This window comes from Odontesthes bonariensis, chromosome 13 (assembly GCF_027942865.1).
Source record: "Odontesthes bonariensis isolate fOdoBon6 chromosome 13, fOdoBon6.hap1, whole genome shotgun sequence".
Lineage (NCBI taxonomy): Eukaryota > Metazoa > Chordata > Actinopteri > Atheriniformes > Atherinopsidae > Odontesthes > Odontesthes bonariensis.
Window position 1 is genome coordinate 11,962,038 of NC_134518.1, and position 16,819 is coordinate 11,978,856.

Sequence of the window (16,819 nt, forward strand, 5' to 3'; positions counted from 1 at the left end):
CTGTCTGACTGTGCAGCCCATGTTCAATCGCTTCCCTATTCTGTCATTTTGTCTCAATCTTCCTCCCCTCAACGCAAGCTTCTCCATGTCTGTTCCCATGACAACCCCTCCTCTCCAATACTTTCCTTGCTTTTTTCTCCCACTTTCAGCCCTCCCTCCATCCGGGGCTAGGAGAAGGATGGAGGAAAGTTAGAATTGTCTCCTACCTCTACTTGACTCAAGGACACATAGATTTATTTGTCACAAGATTCTTTGTGAAGACAGGGCGCTGCCCTTCTGCTGCCACAGAGTCAATTTTCAAACAATTTCTCATTTTTTCCCTTTCGAAACAGTTGATGTCACAAATGCTAAATGAATGTTAATTTCACCCAGAGTAAAATGAGTCCTTATGGTATGCCTGAGGATTTTAAAACATTTTAGAGACAGCATGTGGACAGAATGGATAAATAGACACAGAGCCAGAATGAAGGCAAGGCAGGCAGTGTTCTCATTAAGGAAGCCCAGTGTTTCATCATTTCATCAGCAGTGCATTAATCAAATTCATTTCGTATTCCAAACTTTCCATCCTCTCTCTCTCTGTCCTGCCCCTCACCACCTCTATCCCCAGGCCTCGTCTCTTTCATCCGCTCTTTTGCCTTCCAGAGTCCTCCTCTCATGAAGGCAGCTTACAGTAAGATGGCTTTGGCATAAATAATGAAGACCGGGTGGAAGGAGACCAACGTGAGAGCGAAAGAATAAAATAGGGCAAAGAGGAGAGACAGAGCGAAGGACAGAAAGGGAGGGAGCTGTGCAATGTGGTGACTGGAGAAAACAGTAATTTAGTGATTACAGCCCACTGCTCCCTGCATGGAAAGGGAGTTGAGGGGGTTCGGGGATAGAAGCGGAGAGTGATGGGGCTGCCACAGCAGGCAAAATTCCACTCTGTTCAAACAGCACTTAAACTATTTGACCCCTGCAGTGCCCACTCCAAACTACCTTAAAAAACCGTCATTGAACAAACTTTACAGCTGCATATGAAAACTTATTTACTCACGTGCGAACATTCTTATAACATATTTTACAATGGAGAGACAGTTTACAGTCAAGCTCAATGTGAAACTGAATGAAATGAGCTTGTCCAAATTCTCTGTGAATAACCAGTGACACCACGGAAAAAGTCACTCAAACATCAATAGACACAAGCTACAAACAGATAAAAAGTCTCATCTCAGTATTAAGCAGAGATCTATCCATGACCAACTTGTAATATAAGGCACATTTGTGAGCTAAGATTCTAAACACAAAATCTTAAGCTTTTAACATTGGTGCAGCTGCTACAGATAATACAGAAAATAGCCACAATGGCCAGCAAAATCCACCCAAATGTTCATTCAGCTTTCAGCAGAAAAATGTACTGAGGATGGTGAGTCTCAAGTCATGATGTAGTTAATAAGGATAAACATTCAGTGAGCCCACTTTGAAAACAAACCTTACGCACCGTCTTTCAATGATAGCTTTACATTTTGAGAAATATGACTTACTGCTGCGAGCTACTTAAAAGACTGATTCCTCTCTCAAATCTATGCACTAAATATGAGACGACAGCCCGAAGCCATGAGTTTAGCTTCAACTGTTCCGCTCTGTTTTAAGTCTTTAGGCTAAAGTGAGCTAATTGGCTTCTGTTCAACAAATAAAAAGAAAACGAGCACATTAGCCATCATGGTAAACTGTGCTTTTAGACGCTTGAAAGGAATGCTGATCATCACAGGAAATGATTTGGTCAGGCACCAACAGACGTTGGCAAAACAGTTTCTCTTTAAAAGTATTCAAGTAAAAGTCTGCATTGAAAATGTAACTTGTAGCCATACTAAGCCGAATGTGCCGAAACAATAAGATGTTGAAAGTAATAAAATAGTAATCCCTCTAAATCATGTATAATGACCCAGCAGAGGTGTGTGTATTTTTCTGGTTTCTTTTTATTTTGCTGTTCAGAGTGTTTTAGGCTGCATTGTTTGCACAGGGCTCATGTGAAGGAGTACAAAAGTGTTGACATGTTTATTTCCCCGGGGCTAACAATACGATATTTATGTGTACTGTTACAGTGTACTGAAGGTTGTCTCTGAGGCGTATCCAAAACTGTGCCTAAGTTGGTGCCAAGTAAATACGTGCATAAAGTCAGGTAAAGTGCCACTCGACTGTCGTGCCTGCAGTGGAAATTGCTGTCTCTTCCCTTTTGGAATATTACCAACTTTTTATCAGTTTTTACATGAAAAACGGCTTTGGCATGATGAATTCTTCAAGACCCTGCATCTGATTGTTAATGTTTTATTGTAGAATGTGAATGTTTCCATGATCTATGCGACTGTTGAAAACACATCATTCAAGGTTTTTGTAGAGTAGAAGATGCCCTCCTTCAAGAATTCTTTTGTTTTCACAAGCACTTGTCCACTTGCGGACGGACATACCTCTGGGTGGAACAGCAGTGTTTGATGTAGTTCCTTCTCACCCGGACAAGAAAATCCAGTAAATGGTTCGTGACTTTGTACAGGTCAAAGCTAATTGTTACAACCTCTGGAGTGACAACCAAGTGCATCCTTTGTGATATTTACTGGCAGAGGTGTGGATCTTGGATTAGGAACCATTGCTTTAGAAGCTAACTGCTGCAAAACAAATGGTGAATTGCGTTTAATTTCTCAGATTGATGGTTTTGTTCTTTAACTGGCTGCAATTTCTGTTCTTCTTTCTGAAGAGGAGGATGAGCCGAATTGGAATGCTACATACTAAGTAACTACTAAGTTTGCCTTTACAATAAGTAAACGAAAACGTCAGTAAATGGCTGTTCACAGTTGGAAACTAACTGTGCTCTGGATGTAAGCCGGTGCGCATGATTATCTGCATGTTGGATTGATAACTTTTGATTCTTGTCCCTCTGCTGCCAGGAGTGATCCCTCAGTGTGATGGCATGGGTCTGTACTCTTCCGATCAGGCCGCTGTGACAGTGGTTGAAAGTTTTGAAACCCAGATACTGATGTGCCTGCCTTCATCAAAGGCACGATTCATTTCTGACCATGAACAGGGATTTTACCTGCCCTGATAAAGATATTTTTCACTCGGTGTGTGTCACTACTGTTAGCAACTGTACTTGAGATATAAAAAGTAAAAACCATAAAAAAATGTACCAAGGCACCACTTCTTGACTTTACTCTACTACTTCTGAAAACTCGATTTCTTGAATCCTTCAACATTCCCAGCAAAACTTTACGTATCTTATATAAATCTGTGGTGGAGACAGTAATTTTGCTTTGCAGCCGTCAGACTGATGAACAAGGCTGGCTCTGTGCTGTGGACCGTTCTGGAGCCCCCAGAGCTGATTACACAAAAAATGATGCTGCAGAAGCTGTGTGAGTTTAGTTGAGTGTATTCAGTCAGAGGCTTCTTCAGCTTCACTGCAATAAGGACCAATACAGGAGGCCATTCCTTCCTATAACAATAGCCTTCCGTAATGACTCTTTAACTACACATTCTCATTATCTATCCATTATTAATACTACAACAGTACAATTACCCGTTGAAGATTGACAAAGTATGACTTTTCCATCATTATATCTATCATGTTATACCGCTAAGTTATTATCTTGCACACATTTGTGTAAAATCAGATTTTACTCAATGCTGATTATTCATTCTCCTATTCATTGACTGGTTTATGAAAATCCTTAAGTACTGCAAAATGTCATCACAAGTGCTCTAAACAATTACGTTTCAACTGACTGATTAAAATACCATCTTTCCTTGTCGCTGTATAAGGTTATTTAAAAATCTAGTTGAACAACACATGTAAGCTTCCTCAAATTTGGACCAAAGTGCATTCCTTAAGAAAATGTTTATATGTTAAACGACTGTTCACCAGCCGACAACTTCCCCTGCTATCAAACCAAATGTGTTCTTAGCGCTTTCAGGACTTCTCAAATGGGATGACTTAAAAGCTGAGCCTCGAACTTAATAAACCTTCAAGTATGTCAGCACCTTCTATTATAGCTCTAACAGCTGTGAGGATATTCCTCATTTGGAAAAAGATTGAGTTCACATTGTTCAGTTCGACTTAAAAGTACAAAAGATGGATGTGTATTCGGTTTTGAAATTATATCATAGATTTCAAACTGCAGCTGCTACCGTGTCTGCAGATTTTTCTACAAAAATAGGCTAAAACTGTGCACTGTGATTATGAAATACAATAACCGCTAATGCATTCAGTGCCAATTCTTGTTGCCTAAAAATAGCAGGTGTTTACCAAGAGTGGTGAATTATGAGTGTGTGAGAGATTTGTGAAAGCAGGATCACGGACAATGTGTGGCTCATGAGTAACTGGTGAAGTGAGCTGTTATGTGGATGCTGATGAGGCCTTTGGTAACCGAAGAAACACAAGAAATGACTGCTCATGTACATTTTGTGGCTGCACAGCAGGCAGCCGTGCATCATCACAGTAATCCTCATCCTCTTTGTTGAAATCATCAAATTGCTTATACTTCATCCTGCAGTAGACAAAACAGACACACATGCAAACACAAGCACACAGAGCGAGATATGTAATCATTTAGTGGGATGAAAAAAAGGTTGCCATGGAGGGATTTTGGAGCCCAGATCCCGTGATAATTCTTAGAGATAAACTGTTTCCTTTGTGTGTAGTCAGTTACAATCCAGCTGAACGTTTGCCACATTTGTGCCAAAATTCACAGACATGAAATTCACTCTCCAAAACTTGGCTTAATGGTATGAGAGTGCGCGTGTTTTCTGTGTGTAGTGTGCAAGTACAGGATGAATCGAAAGTGTACAGAGTGCACTGACCCAGTTCTTTGGCCTCTCAAAGGAGCGATGGGACTGATAACAGAAAACATCTCTCCACATGTGCGCATAAACTTGCACAGGAACATGCTTCCACTCACAGATGGACAAGCATGCATACGGCCATGTTTTGCGGTATGCGTGCACCCGTCCTATCACACAGCACACGCACGCACACATGCTCTGACAAACAAGCTGTTGAGCAAGATATTTTGGATTCAGGGAATTATCTCCAGTATTTGCTGAGTAGTGGCTCTTGTTTCAGAGCCAGTGGAGCTGCCTGTAGTTGCTTATGAATAATTAAGAGCACCAGTCTATATGAGAGAGAACAAAACTGCAACACTCGTTTCTCCTTTTCTCCGGCAAATATCTCTGCGCTCTGATCTGGACGCTCATTTGCATCTTAGCGAGCCATCAGTGAAGCATTCCCACAATCCTCCGCTGTTAAACATAACCAATATAACAATAAGCTGAAAACTCGTGGAACCAAGAAGAGTCTCCCAGCTTGTTCGAGACAAAGACGATGTGTTTTAATGGTGTGTATGCCATTACAGCACCCATTACAGAAAGATTCATCTCTCACATGAGTGCACCCTTGCATGTGTATGACCAATTTCCGTGCATGACAAGATGGTATTAGAGGAGAGAAAGAAAGATAAGATTTAAAAAAAAAAAGAGAAAAAAAAAAAGCCAAAGAGCAGCTGTGCACTAAAGACGGATCAAAGCATGCATGTCGCATGTAAATGAATTGGCTTGATGCAAAGTTAAAAATAGCAGCCACGGAACAAAGGAGACCGACATGACAGTCAGTGCTTCCAAAAGCACTGAGGCAGCATCAGACTAACCCTCACTTCACCCCTCTGTCCGTCTCGGCACAACTTGTTCCCTCTATGCACCGAAACTGTGAAGTCTGGGATATGAGTGACAGATTTACTGAGTATCAACCTTTAAGTGAAACGTGTACACCCTTTCTGAGCTGCAAGCCTTCAAACAAGCATTCCATCTTTAAGATCTACAGTATATTAAAAATTGACTCTCTTTTGAAAAGGAGATGTTCTCTGGGGCAAAGGTTGAGTGACTCACAGCCTCAGCAAAGTAAAGTCTCAGTAAATATGAATGTGAGTGGGCGTGTGGATGGACCCTTAGGTGACCCGGTACAGCCTCACAGCATTCACTGACTCTTTAGCAGAAGGTGCGGGCCATATTACAGCGTCTACACTGTTCATCAAAGTGTTGTATAGATTTAATTAGCTAGTTTCTCCAGTCCACGATCACAAGTTAGAGTTACTGCTATCTAAAAATCTGCTATTAGTGTCCATTAATTCCCTAAGCTACCAACACACTGGTACTTGTAACTATGACTGGCAATAAACATTTTAGTTTAGTTGAACTGTCAACGAGGGGGTTTAATGCAACAGCGATTAAGTAGATGAGTTTCTTTTGAAAATCTGTCACCCTCCCAAAACCAGACCCTGCTTGTTCCTGCAGGGAATTACGACCGAAAATCAAATGCAAAGAATTTTTTACCTCTAGTGGTCGTGAGAGTAAATACACGCGTATTCAATCTATTTCAACGTCAGGATTAAGAAGGAATCCACTGAAGTAGTGAATGAGGTGAAGTACTTAGGCATCATAATAGACAAACATTTGAAATTTAGCAGTCAAGTCAAGTACATCTGTAAGAAGGTCAAGCCAAATCTTAACTGTTTTCGTTTCATCAGAAGGAACCTGTCTCACCAAGCTGCAAAACTGTACATGCATGCTATGATTCTTTCTCATTTATCATACTGCGTCACATCATGGTCACAGGCTTCCACAACCACTATGAAACCTATAGTCTCCATACACAAGCAAGCAATAAGAATCATGGACCAAAAACCAATGAAATGGCATCACTGCCGCATCTTAAGGAAACACAACCTTTTAACTTTTGAAAATTTTATTAATGTCAGTACTCTAAGATTCTTTTTTAAATGTTTAAATAATCATATGTCTACACTGTTTTCTGAAGTGGCCATCAGATGTCAGAGCTCTCACAGAGCGACCACACGAGCATCCACTGGTGGTAATTGTCTCATCCCACAATGCAAGACCTCTTTCTGCCAGTCTGCTCTCTCTGTAAAAGGGGCCAAACTTTGGAACTCTCTACCCACTGAATTGAAATTAGAGACCAATAGTAAAGTTTTTAACAAAGGTCTCAAACAGTGGCTAAAATCTAATCAACAGTGCACACATGAATAGCTCTTAATTGGTTACTGCTTGCTCATACTGCCTTTGCTCTGTTGCCTTTTTATATTCCTTATTGTGAATTGCTTGTATTTCTTTGACTTATTTCCTCATTGTCTTGTTGCTATTTTTTGTTGTTGTTGTTGCTGTTTTTTTTTTGTTTTTTTTTCTTCATATTTCTGTCTGTTTTTTCCTTTTTATTTTTATTGTCCTATATCTTAACTGTCCTATCCTCTCAAAGCTGCCTATGGACAAGTATTGAGAATTAGCACTTGTGCTAAAACTTTTAAACAATGCATCTGGTACGTCCAATGTAATTGCTGTCCATATCAAATAAATAGAGAAATAAAAAAATTAAGAAGAAAGTGGCATAGTAAATAAAATTATTTAAGTCCTAATCATGACATTTGCATTTGGAACCCCTAAACTAATATTACTATTGTCTAAACCCAACAAGGGTTAGCAAATAAATGTTTCGTTGTGACACGTCGTATTGATGTGTCACCAACACAACGCAAAATGGCTATTAAATCTATTAAAAGGCCTGTGGTACTTTTTTTGCATGGTTTCTGGCATGTGTACAGTGTTAAAACAATGCATTATTAGCTTAAATGTCCCACTGTCCAATCATCTCAAAATTCTTGCTAACAAGATTTTTTTTCAGCAACCTGATCACTATCACGCCATAGTTCCCAGATTTCCTTGTATGGTCCCATTTTCCAGGAACTGCACAACCATGAGAACTAGAGCACTAGAGCATGCACATTGTCCAAGGCAACCACAATGAAAAACAACGTTTTCACGCCACAAGGAACGAGCGATCCACCATTACTTTCTCAGAGCATGGCACTTTGTTTTTATGTCAGAGATGTCTCCAAGAAAATGTGTTTTCTGGTTGTGAGGGCAAGGTGACCCTCTTCAGCTTCCCTATAGACCCAGTGATCTTGGATCAGTGGATGCAGTTTGTATTTCCTGGCTAGCAACAGTAGCACCAAAATTTATGCACCACAGTTTTATGAGCAAGGTCCGGTGCCAGTCCGATGCTGGCTTTGCGGTGAGACTGAAGCTGAAAGATGAGGCTGCTCAAACTCCAAGAGGGCACAAGTCTGAACTACAAGCAAGTAAGTAACACTGTTTCAAATGTCTGCGCTGAGAGGGCGTTAGGCATAAGAATGCATTTTAAGTGCAAACATCATGGTTACACTGAATGAAAAGGCAGTTCGGGGGGCAAACAGTAGTTTTTGTTAATACATTTGTTCACTGGAAAACCACAAGTATCCATTCGTTGCCTCTACAACTGCTCAGAAGCATGGAATTACTCACACAAGCAATGATAGTTTGCATTTACCATACCTCATGCACTTCATATATCTGGTACAAAGGAGAAACAATTAGTTACTTAGTCTGGGATAACGACATGCTCAAAAACGTTTGTCAAAAGTTTTTTTGTTGTTCACGAGTTGTTGTCGCTCAATAACTGACAACAGGAGTTGTGCATGTTCACAAGTCGTGATCAGCCCCTAACCCACTACGTTGGGAAGCCTCCAGGAAATCGACCAATGAGAAGACACTAGCCAAATTCTCATGTTCTTAGGAGGATTTTTCACCCAGGACAAAGCTCTCCCTCATTATGAAATAATTACAAACTATTTGGAAATATGATGGTAGAAAGCTAATCTGGAGGATGATTAAGAATCAAATGACTTGAAATTGATATGGAAGTTCCATTTTAAGACAGTTTATGACAGTGTCATTGTAAAAAGCATGTATTTTTTAGCCCTTACCACAATAATTTTCTAAGCCAACCCAAGTAGTATATATTACTACCCCGAACTAAATAGCTAAGGTTACTGTCTAAACCCAATCAAGAAATAACAGAAGTGTTTTAAGTCCCGAGGCTGCACGGTGGTGTGGTGGTTAGCACCGTTGCCTTTCTGTGTGGAGTTTGCATGTTCTCCCCGTGTATGCGTGGGATCTCTCCGGGTACTCCGGCTTCCTCCCACTGTCCAAAAACATGCATGTTAGGTTAATTGGTGTCTCTAAAATTGTCCGTGGGATTGTTTGTCTCGTTTGTCTCTGTGTGGCCCTGTGATGGACTGGCGACCTGTCCAGGTCTCGCCCGACGACCGCTGGGATAGGCTCCAGCCCCCCTGCGACCCGACCGGCGGATTCAGCGGGTATAGAAAATGGATGGATGGTTGTTTTAAGTCCCATGTTGGAAGCCTTACATACTAAATCATTGAAGACCTAATTCAAGAAATGAAGCTTGTGTTCATGTATTGTGCTGGAGTCTACCTGCAGGCCCAGTGGTTTCCAGCGGACATTCCTGAGCAGAGCTGGCGTGGAGCTCAGGGTGTTCTGAGGCCTTTTCTTCAGCGTGAGGATGACTCCACAGGGGTCTTCTCTTAGAGCATTCACCAAGTTCTTCAGCTGCCATCCAACCTGAGGAACACACATACCAGGTTAAAAAACCATTGCTGTAAACTGTAAAATCATAGGCCTAACCATGATTGATGACATAATTGCCTTTTTTAGTTTATCTAATGAGCCTTTTATTGTATAAGCACCATAACACCTTCTGAAGAAGAAGTGGGTGGAATATTAAGATAGATGTTTGGTTGCGGCAGCTCTTCAAGGACTGTGCACCACAGTGAGCAATGAGCAGTGGTCTTAAAACTGTGTCATAACAGAATAAATGGTCAGTCAGTACTGTTACGCTCTATGTCAGAGGGAGATGGGAAAAAAAAGCTCAGAAGGAATGCTGACTGCAGCGTTTCCTCGTAGTTCCGGCCATTCTGTCTCCAGAGCTCAGAGCACTCGTCACGCCATTGATTGGCAACACTGGTCTCAGTTACTGGAAGTGTCCGCAGAGGCCACTACACACACACGCACTTTCACCCTACACACACACACAGATTTGCTCTGACCTTGTGTCCTGACATAATGATGACCAGCCTGTGTTAGCCTGTAGTGGCCCCTTTGTTGTTTTCTATGGCCCAGTTCAGAGCTCTGAATTCAACAAGAACTCGTTGGCAACGAGAGCCTGAATTGAAGTAAGTTGATGCTGTACAGTATGTTCTGTCCTGCACTCTTAAACCAAGGGGGGGGGGCACATTCTCGGGGACTGCAATTCTTCATTTGAGATATGATTGATTAATCCAAGCTGTTCAACTGTGGTGCACCAACTAGTGTCATAGATAGAGATAGATGCTATCTGAGTACACTGGCTTCTTTGATTAAAGGAACAGTTCAACTTGTTGGCATAAATTATCCAAAGCTTTCCCCTCTTTCCTGCTCAGTGCTGGACTAGATTGTCGCTAACAATCTCTGCATTGCCATAAAGTCTCAAGCAGTAATGGACCTAAAGTTTTAGGTTTGAAGGTGGATTTGCTCTTTTTTGTGCTCACTGACCAGGCTAGCTATAAGCACTACAAGCTGAGAACAACGCATTAGGGACACCTTAGCAACACACTCACTGGAAAAGGCTGGACAGTGCTATGTCTGTGACTGATTTAAAGAAATACAAACTGACGGAAATAATAATGAACAGTTTATTACTGCACCCCATCACCACATGGATGCTGAATGTTGGATTTTGAAATTGGGGATAGTGAGATTCTGACCTCAGGGGGCATTCCAGTTGATTTTTCCAACAGGAAATTCACACTTACCCAAATGGGAAGCACCAGGACTTTTGATAAGTTTAGCTGAAGATGGGATGCGGGGGGTAAGAGGAAGCCTGGGCACATTAAAATGTAGAGAATTTCCTACCTGTACGGAAAGCGCACTAATTAACATGTTTTGTCATCTTCCAGGTTTAGGCAAGCTCTACCCCTCTGCTTCCAAAGTTGGTGCGAATGCAGACTTTTCTAATCCTCTCCTGGCTGTCGTTTCCAGTTGAATAAATAGATAGCCAGCTGTCAATCTCTCTCATCTACCTCTCAGAAAGAAAGTGTATTTTTATGACATCGGGAGGTTTTTCCTAAATCAACTGAAGGTGAACTGAACCGGACTAAAATCTGTCTAAACGTCTCAACCATTGTTTGATCCAATGACAATGTGGCCAACATTAAAAACCAACATAAAGCCAGCTTTAACCAGCCTAGTTTAGAGCTGTTCTGTTCTGCAAATACAGAGAGTGCTGAGAGAAACAGGGAGACACCCACCAAAGTATTAACAGTATAAACTGCTGCTGAGGAGATTTCTAAAATCCCTGGGGTCTTCATTATTTTCCCAGATGCTATTACCGCCACATAATTATGTTGCCTCTTCAAACAATCAGTTTGCTATTTGAGCAAATTCCACATTTTACTTCAGAGAAGTCGCTGAGCTAAAAACTGCAAGTCCTTGTTTTGAAGTGGCTCTCAAACAAAGCTCGTGCATATCCAGGAAGGCAGCGTTGTTGTTCGATACGTGGGACAGGGCCTACACCATCATTCTATAATTTAATGGAATTTGTTCATTCAATATTCACAGTAATCTCATTTTTAAATTGGGAGCCTGATTAGATAAACGTATAAGCTGTGATGTTGAGTTTTCTGTGCATCCATCTCTCTTCCTCACCAGCCCAATTTGGGATTGAACAGAGAACGATGTTGACTAAAGACTTCCCTTTGCTGCTCTCCCCCCCTTCTTTTCTTTTTTATCTGCTCTTTACTTCCTCCTCCTCCTCATTTGCCCCAGCTCTGCCTCATCCTAGTCTCCCATGACTGCTGCAGCTCTGTTTCCCACCACACGCAGATGCACACACCTCCGTTTCCCCCTGCTTATCTGCTCCCCCAGAGTGAGGGATCAGAGCGGTGAGGGGTCTAGCTGGGGGAGTAATAGAGGGTTGAAGCTGAGAGCCTGGCAGGGTGCGATCTGCACTGTATCCCAGAGGAGATAGAAGATATAACACACACCTCCATCATGAATCAATCAAACGCAGCTACACAGAACATACATGCGTGCTTTTGCATGAGCGGCACCTACGTAGATGTACGAGGAAATACTTGCACAAAAAGCACACAAAAGATATCTATGGGCAGGCACAAACCTTTTTCTTCCCCTCAAAATTTTCAAATAAACCCTCGAACAAAGTGTTTGTGCCAGAGTCGACAGCTCAAGCTATAGAAAGCATAGTGAATCACATGCCTCTCCAAAGGCACTGCTCCATTTAAAATGGCTGCTCATTTTAGTGCTTCCCTCTGATGTTTAAGGCAGAAATGCAGTCAATGAACATGGGTTCATATTTAAAATGAGACTCCCTCTTCAAGGGTTTATAACAACAACGGGAACAAATTTCAGAAAGCTAACAGTCTTGTAATTATCGTCCTATAATGTGGTCTCTCCACGATGCCTAATTAGCCTACATAGCAACAAAGAGACGGGACAGGGCGTTCCATGGTGGCAGCGGAGGTGGTGGTGATAGATCATCATGTGCGCTGATGCCTCCTCAAGATATCACAGAGTGGAGAACAGTTTGCAGTATGTGTGTGAAAGTACATGTCCCGGCTCATGTTTTCGCAGCTTTAAAAACTCACCACTGTCTGGTGGTTGACTTGGATCACCTCATCCCCCGCGTGGATCTTCTTACACTGGTCTGCTGGAGACTGCAGAGGGGGAAATTGGAGCAGAGAAAAGGATGATGGGGACATATTTGGTAGATGCTGAGGCAGTGGATTCACTGTCACGATAGAACATGAGACCATAAATTGCGGTTGATGGAGTGTAAAGCTTCCGACTGAGAGAAAGAAAAACTCACATTCTCTGTGGTTCCAGTGATAACATGAAGACCATCGTATGTTGATTTGATATACATCCCCTGAAACACAAACGCATACAGACAGAGGGGGAGGATTAAAAAGCAGAGTACATGGAGAAATATATCTGTCCTATGTATTTGCATGTGTCTGTATGGCTTTGTTTGTGGGCGAGGGATTTATATTTACAACAAAATCAGACAGCTGTGGGACTTCATATTCAGATGGGTGACAGTTGAGAGGAATAGCTAACACGAGGGTGTTGTTTTAGGATCCTCCAAAACACCTTGTCCTGCTCCTTGTTATAAGAACAACATGTTTTTCTATTGGCAGTGGGAAAAGCTGTTGTTCGATGTTTCGAATGTTTTCAGTGTGTGACAGGTTTGAACCAGTTAAGGACCTGGACTTTTTTTTCCATCAGAGCCATATTTCTGGATCTTGTTTACTAGCAGAGTTTTAACTTGGATTTGATGGTACAGAAATGAACTTCACTGGCAATGGTTTTCAGATGTGTTCCTTAGTCAATGCAGCTTCACAGGAGATTTGTGTCTGTTTTTAATGCATTGCTGCCCAAGGGCCCCAAGACCACAGCCATTCCATATGGATTTTTGGCCCCCCATTTTTACTGCTGAAAGACTAAACCACTCTGACTCATTTTTACCCCCCCCCCCCCCTTTCTTTTCTCAACAGTGCTAATAAACTCTTGTGAACTAACTTAATTAGATGTGAGATGATCCACCAGTTTTTGGTTTTTCTAGCGTAACAAAACATCTCCGAACTTTCTTGAAAACGTGTTGCAGTCATTAAAGAAAAAAAAAACAACAAAAAAACAAAATACGTTTTTCCAGTTTAAACGTTTGATGTGTTTTCTTACATTTTTCAGTTAGATATAGGGTTTTAATGGTATTTTTAAACCTTCAGAGAAACCTTTACCCTCACTGACTTGACTCACTGGTTTTGAATTAATTGAATTTAGAGAAATAATAAATTGAGAAAATAATCATTGAAATGCAATCTATGAAGACATAATTGTGCCTTTTTTTTTATTTTCCCCAGATTATTTAAAGGTTAATTCATTTTAGGGGCAATCTAGCAGGCTGCTAACACAACACTTGATTATCATGAGCTGATGTAACAAGCTCATTAGCAAACAGTTGCCTATTGATTCACCTAACAGTCACATAGCATTGTGCAATGTCCGGACCAGGCCATGTAACTAATCAATTATCCATTGTGGCTAACTTGCAAACCCTATTCCCATAAAAGTTAAGTTTTAGAAAACACACCTAAAGTTAAATCAAATATTTGTTCATTTCAATTCAACCGTATTTAACAGACACAAATATTCATAGAAAACAACTATTTTAAAAGTTTTTCCCAATATAGAAAATTTAGAAAATATAAACAAATCTAGAATCCAATACCAGAAACATACTTACATACATAAGGAAAAACAGAAAAGTTTTGAAAATAGACACACGTCACCGTCCTGCAAGTTTAGTAGATGACAGGTGAGGGTGTCAGGATCGGGTATAAAAGGAGCATCCACCAAAAAGCTGAGGGGGTGTTTGAATAGTCAAAAAGGCTAGCTTGTACAGCCTTTTCTGAGTTCCGAAAACATCACAAGATAAACGAAAGACGGTCCGAGAAATTTGCAAGAACTTGTGAAAAAACAACCATGCTCACACTAAGCTGTGAAGTGAGTTTGCAGCGGTGAAACTATAGCTTCAAGAAGGGTTTGACTGAACTATTTTGATCAAAACAACTGTCAGCATGCTGTAGCTCCAAAACAATGTGCTAAAATGCTGTGATAGTGGGACCATCACTGCAAGCAAGCCCTTTGATTTACAAAGTGAACATTTTTAGCGCCTTTAGACAGCTTTGTTTTCTATGTTTATGTGTGTGAAATCTCAAGTGCGTCCTCACCAGCCCTTCGTTGGGCATGATGCTGGTAAGGTGGACCACCTCCAGATGGGCTGACTGAGAGACCAGAGAGTCCGAGGACAGAGAGATGATGTGGTCGCATATCCCTGCTAAGGTCTTACACTGGAGACAGAGTTCGAGGTGATGAGAACAGAAACAAAATGAAGGGAGGAGAGGAAGAGACACAAAAAGAAAAAGACAGAGAGTTATTGAGATTGGTTTTGATCCACAAGGGATGCTGTGACCTAGCTGGAGGAGGTGAGACAGACATCATTTAATCTGATTGTTCCACATCACCACTTCCATCACTCCAACACACAAACTGTTTCCTGTCACGGCCTGTCCAAAGGCATGCCCATAAGACACCTTCACAGACAGAACAATACATCACAGATACCAGCCAGCCCGAGGTGCACACATGACATGTTGTAACATCTCACTTACAAAGCTCAGTTATTATTTGTTGTTATCAGTCATTCTTGTTGAAGACAAAGCCAATTTTTGCCTTCATCTAAGCTAAATAGCGACACAAAACTACACACGTTGTTAGCACAGCACATATATTCTTAATTCATTTCAATTCATGAGTGAATCTGAGCAAATACACCAAATGAAAAGCACAGCTTCACCTTGCCTTTGTTTCAAGTAAACGTTAATTCATTTTCAGGTTCTTTGTCTGCTTGGTCACTCATGCACGTTAATTCATCGTCAGCAACGTCTCTGCCTCCTAATCTTGGCTGACTGACTGCATCGGCTTTCCAGAGGCTATCCTGGTTATCCTGCCTCATAGCATCACTGCTTAGCTCACAGGCGCTTGCAAACACACACCCAGGAAAGTAACACAATGTTTGCGATATGATGAGCTCTGCATGAAAATAATCTTCTGATCTCAATCCCAACGAGAAGTTACCAGATTATAGCTACAAAATGAACACGAGGGATCCTCAATATATACACACATATGAGTGCACACACACACACACACACACACACACACACACACACACGCCATAGCTCAGAGCCTGTGATTCATTCTTTGTGAGAGGAAAAGGTGGAGAATCTTCAGCGAGTTAGCACACACACAAATGATTCCTCTCACACTCACACCATTTTCTGGGTCAGTTATTTCAACATTACAATGCCTGTTTAATTTTCTGTTTGTACAGTAACATTATGTTCAAGTCAACGTGTGTAGACATAACATAATGGAATACCCAGGAGGTTTCATATCACAAACAGCCACTAAAGAACATTTTGAGCTTTAATTTAAAAGAAAAAAGGGGACATACAAAAGTATGTGTGCAAGGTGTATATTTTTAATCACATCCACAGAGCCATGAATCGCAAGTGAAGATCCAAACAAGTGACAATGTGCTCCTCTTTGATCGTCAGACTTGTTGTCTTGACCTGGGATTAACACAGGAACGACAGACAAAAGGCCAGCCGCCAGTGTGGAGATCTGAACAGGCCCGGCTCTGAAACACCCGGCCTTGATCTGACATGCCTCCTGAGCATCAGAGCGCAGATTACAGGGAAGCTAACTTATGTGGCTGGCGTGAGATTTAAGAGGAGTAAAACAGAAAGCCCGACATAGTACAGTGCCTAATGGATTAAGCTGTGGCGCAACCACCGCCATCATCTTCCTTATTCTCATTCTCTCCTTCACTTCATTCCTCGTCCAAGCACTCTTTCACTTGCTAACACAAAGCAAGCGTAGCTGCTTAAATACATCACATGCACGTGCACAGTCTCTTACTCTCTCTCTCTCTCTCTCTCTCTCTCTCTCACACACACACACACACACTATATACATATATATATAGGGGCTATATATATATAGAGACAGACTGACATGGAAGTGGGGAGGAGAGCAGGAGGAAAGGGGAGAAAACAAGGGAAAGAGGGAAAACACACAACTAGGACAGCGTTATGTAATTCCTTTCATCCTTGTGCATGCATGCACATAAAAACACTCACACATACACACTTAACGCTCCATCAGACACACAGGCTCACACATGCTCCTATCCATCTCTCTCTCTTTCTGACACACACACACACACACACACACACACACACACCATGCCTATCTGATTGCTGCAGGCCGT

At 41.5% G+C, this 16,819-nt stretch overlaps 1 protein-coding gene across 2 annotated transcripts in view; it reads right to left on the bottom strand.

The window, feature by feature from the left end:
• LOC142397547 (connector enhancer of kinase suppressor of ras 2) overlaps window positions 1-16,819 on the bottom strand; it is a 63,006-nt gene that overhangs the window by 17,375 nt on the left and 28,812 nt on the right. For both annotated transcript variants that reach the window (XM_075480982.1, XM_075480981.1), the window contains exons 6-9: window positions 14,715-14,834; window positions 12,791-12,850; window positions 12,570-12,638; window positions 9,343-9,489 (exon numbers count right to left, since the gene is read on the bottom strand). In XM_075480982.1, the coding sequence (XP_075337097.1) occupies window positions 9,343-9,489; window positions 12,570-12,638; window positions 12,791-12,850; window positions 14,715-14,834 (396 nt within the window). The remainder of the gene's footprint in view (window positions 1-9,342; window positions 9,490-12,569; window positions 12,639-12,790; window positions 12,851-14,714; window positions 14,835-16,819) is intronic.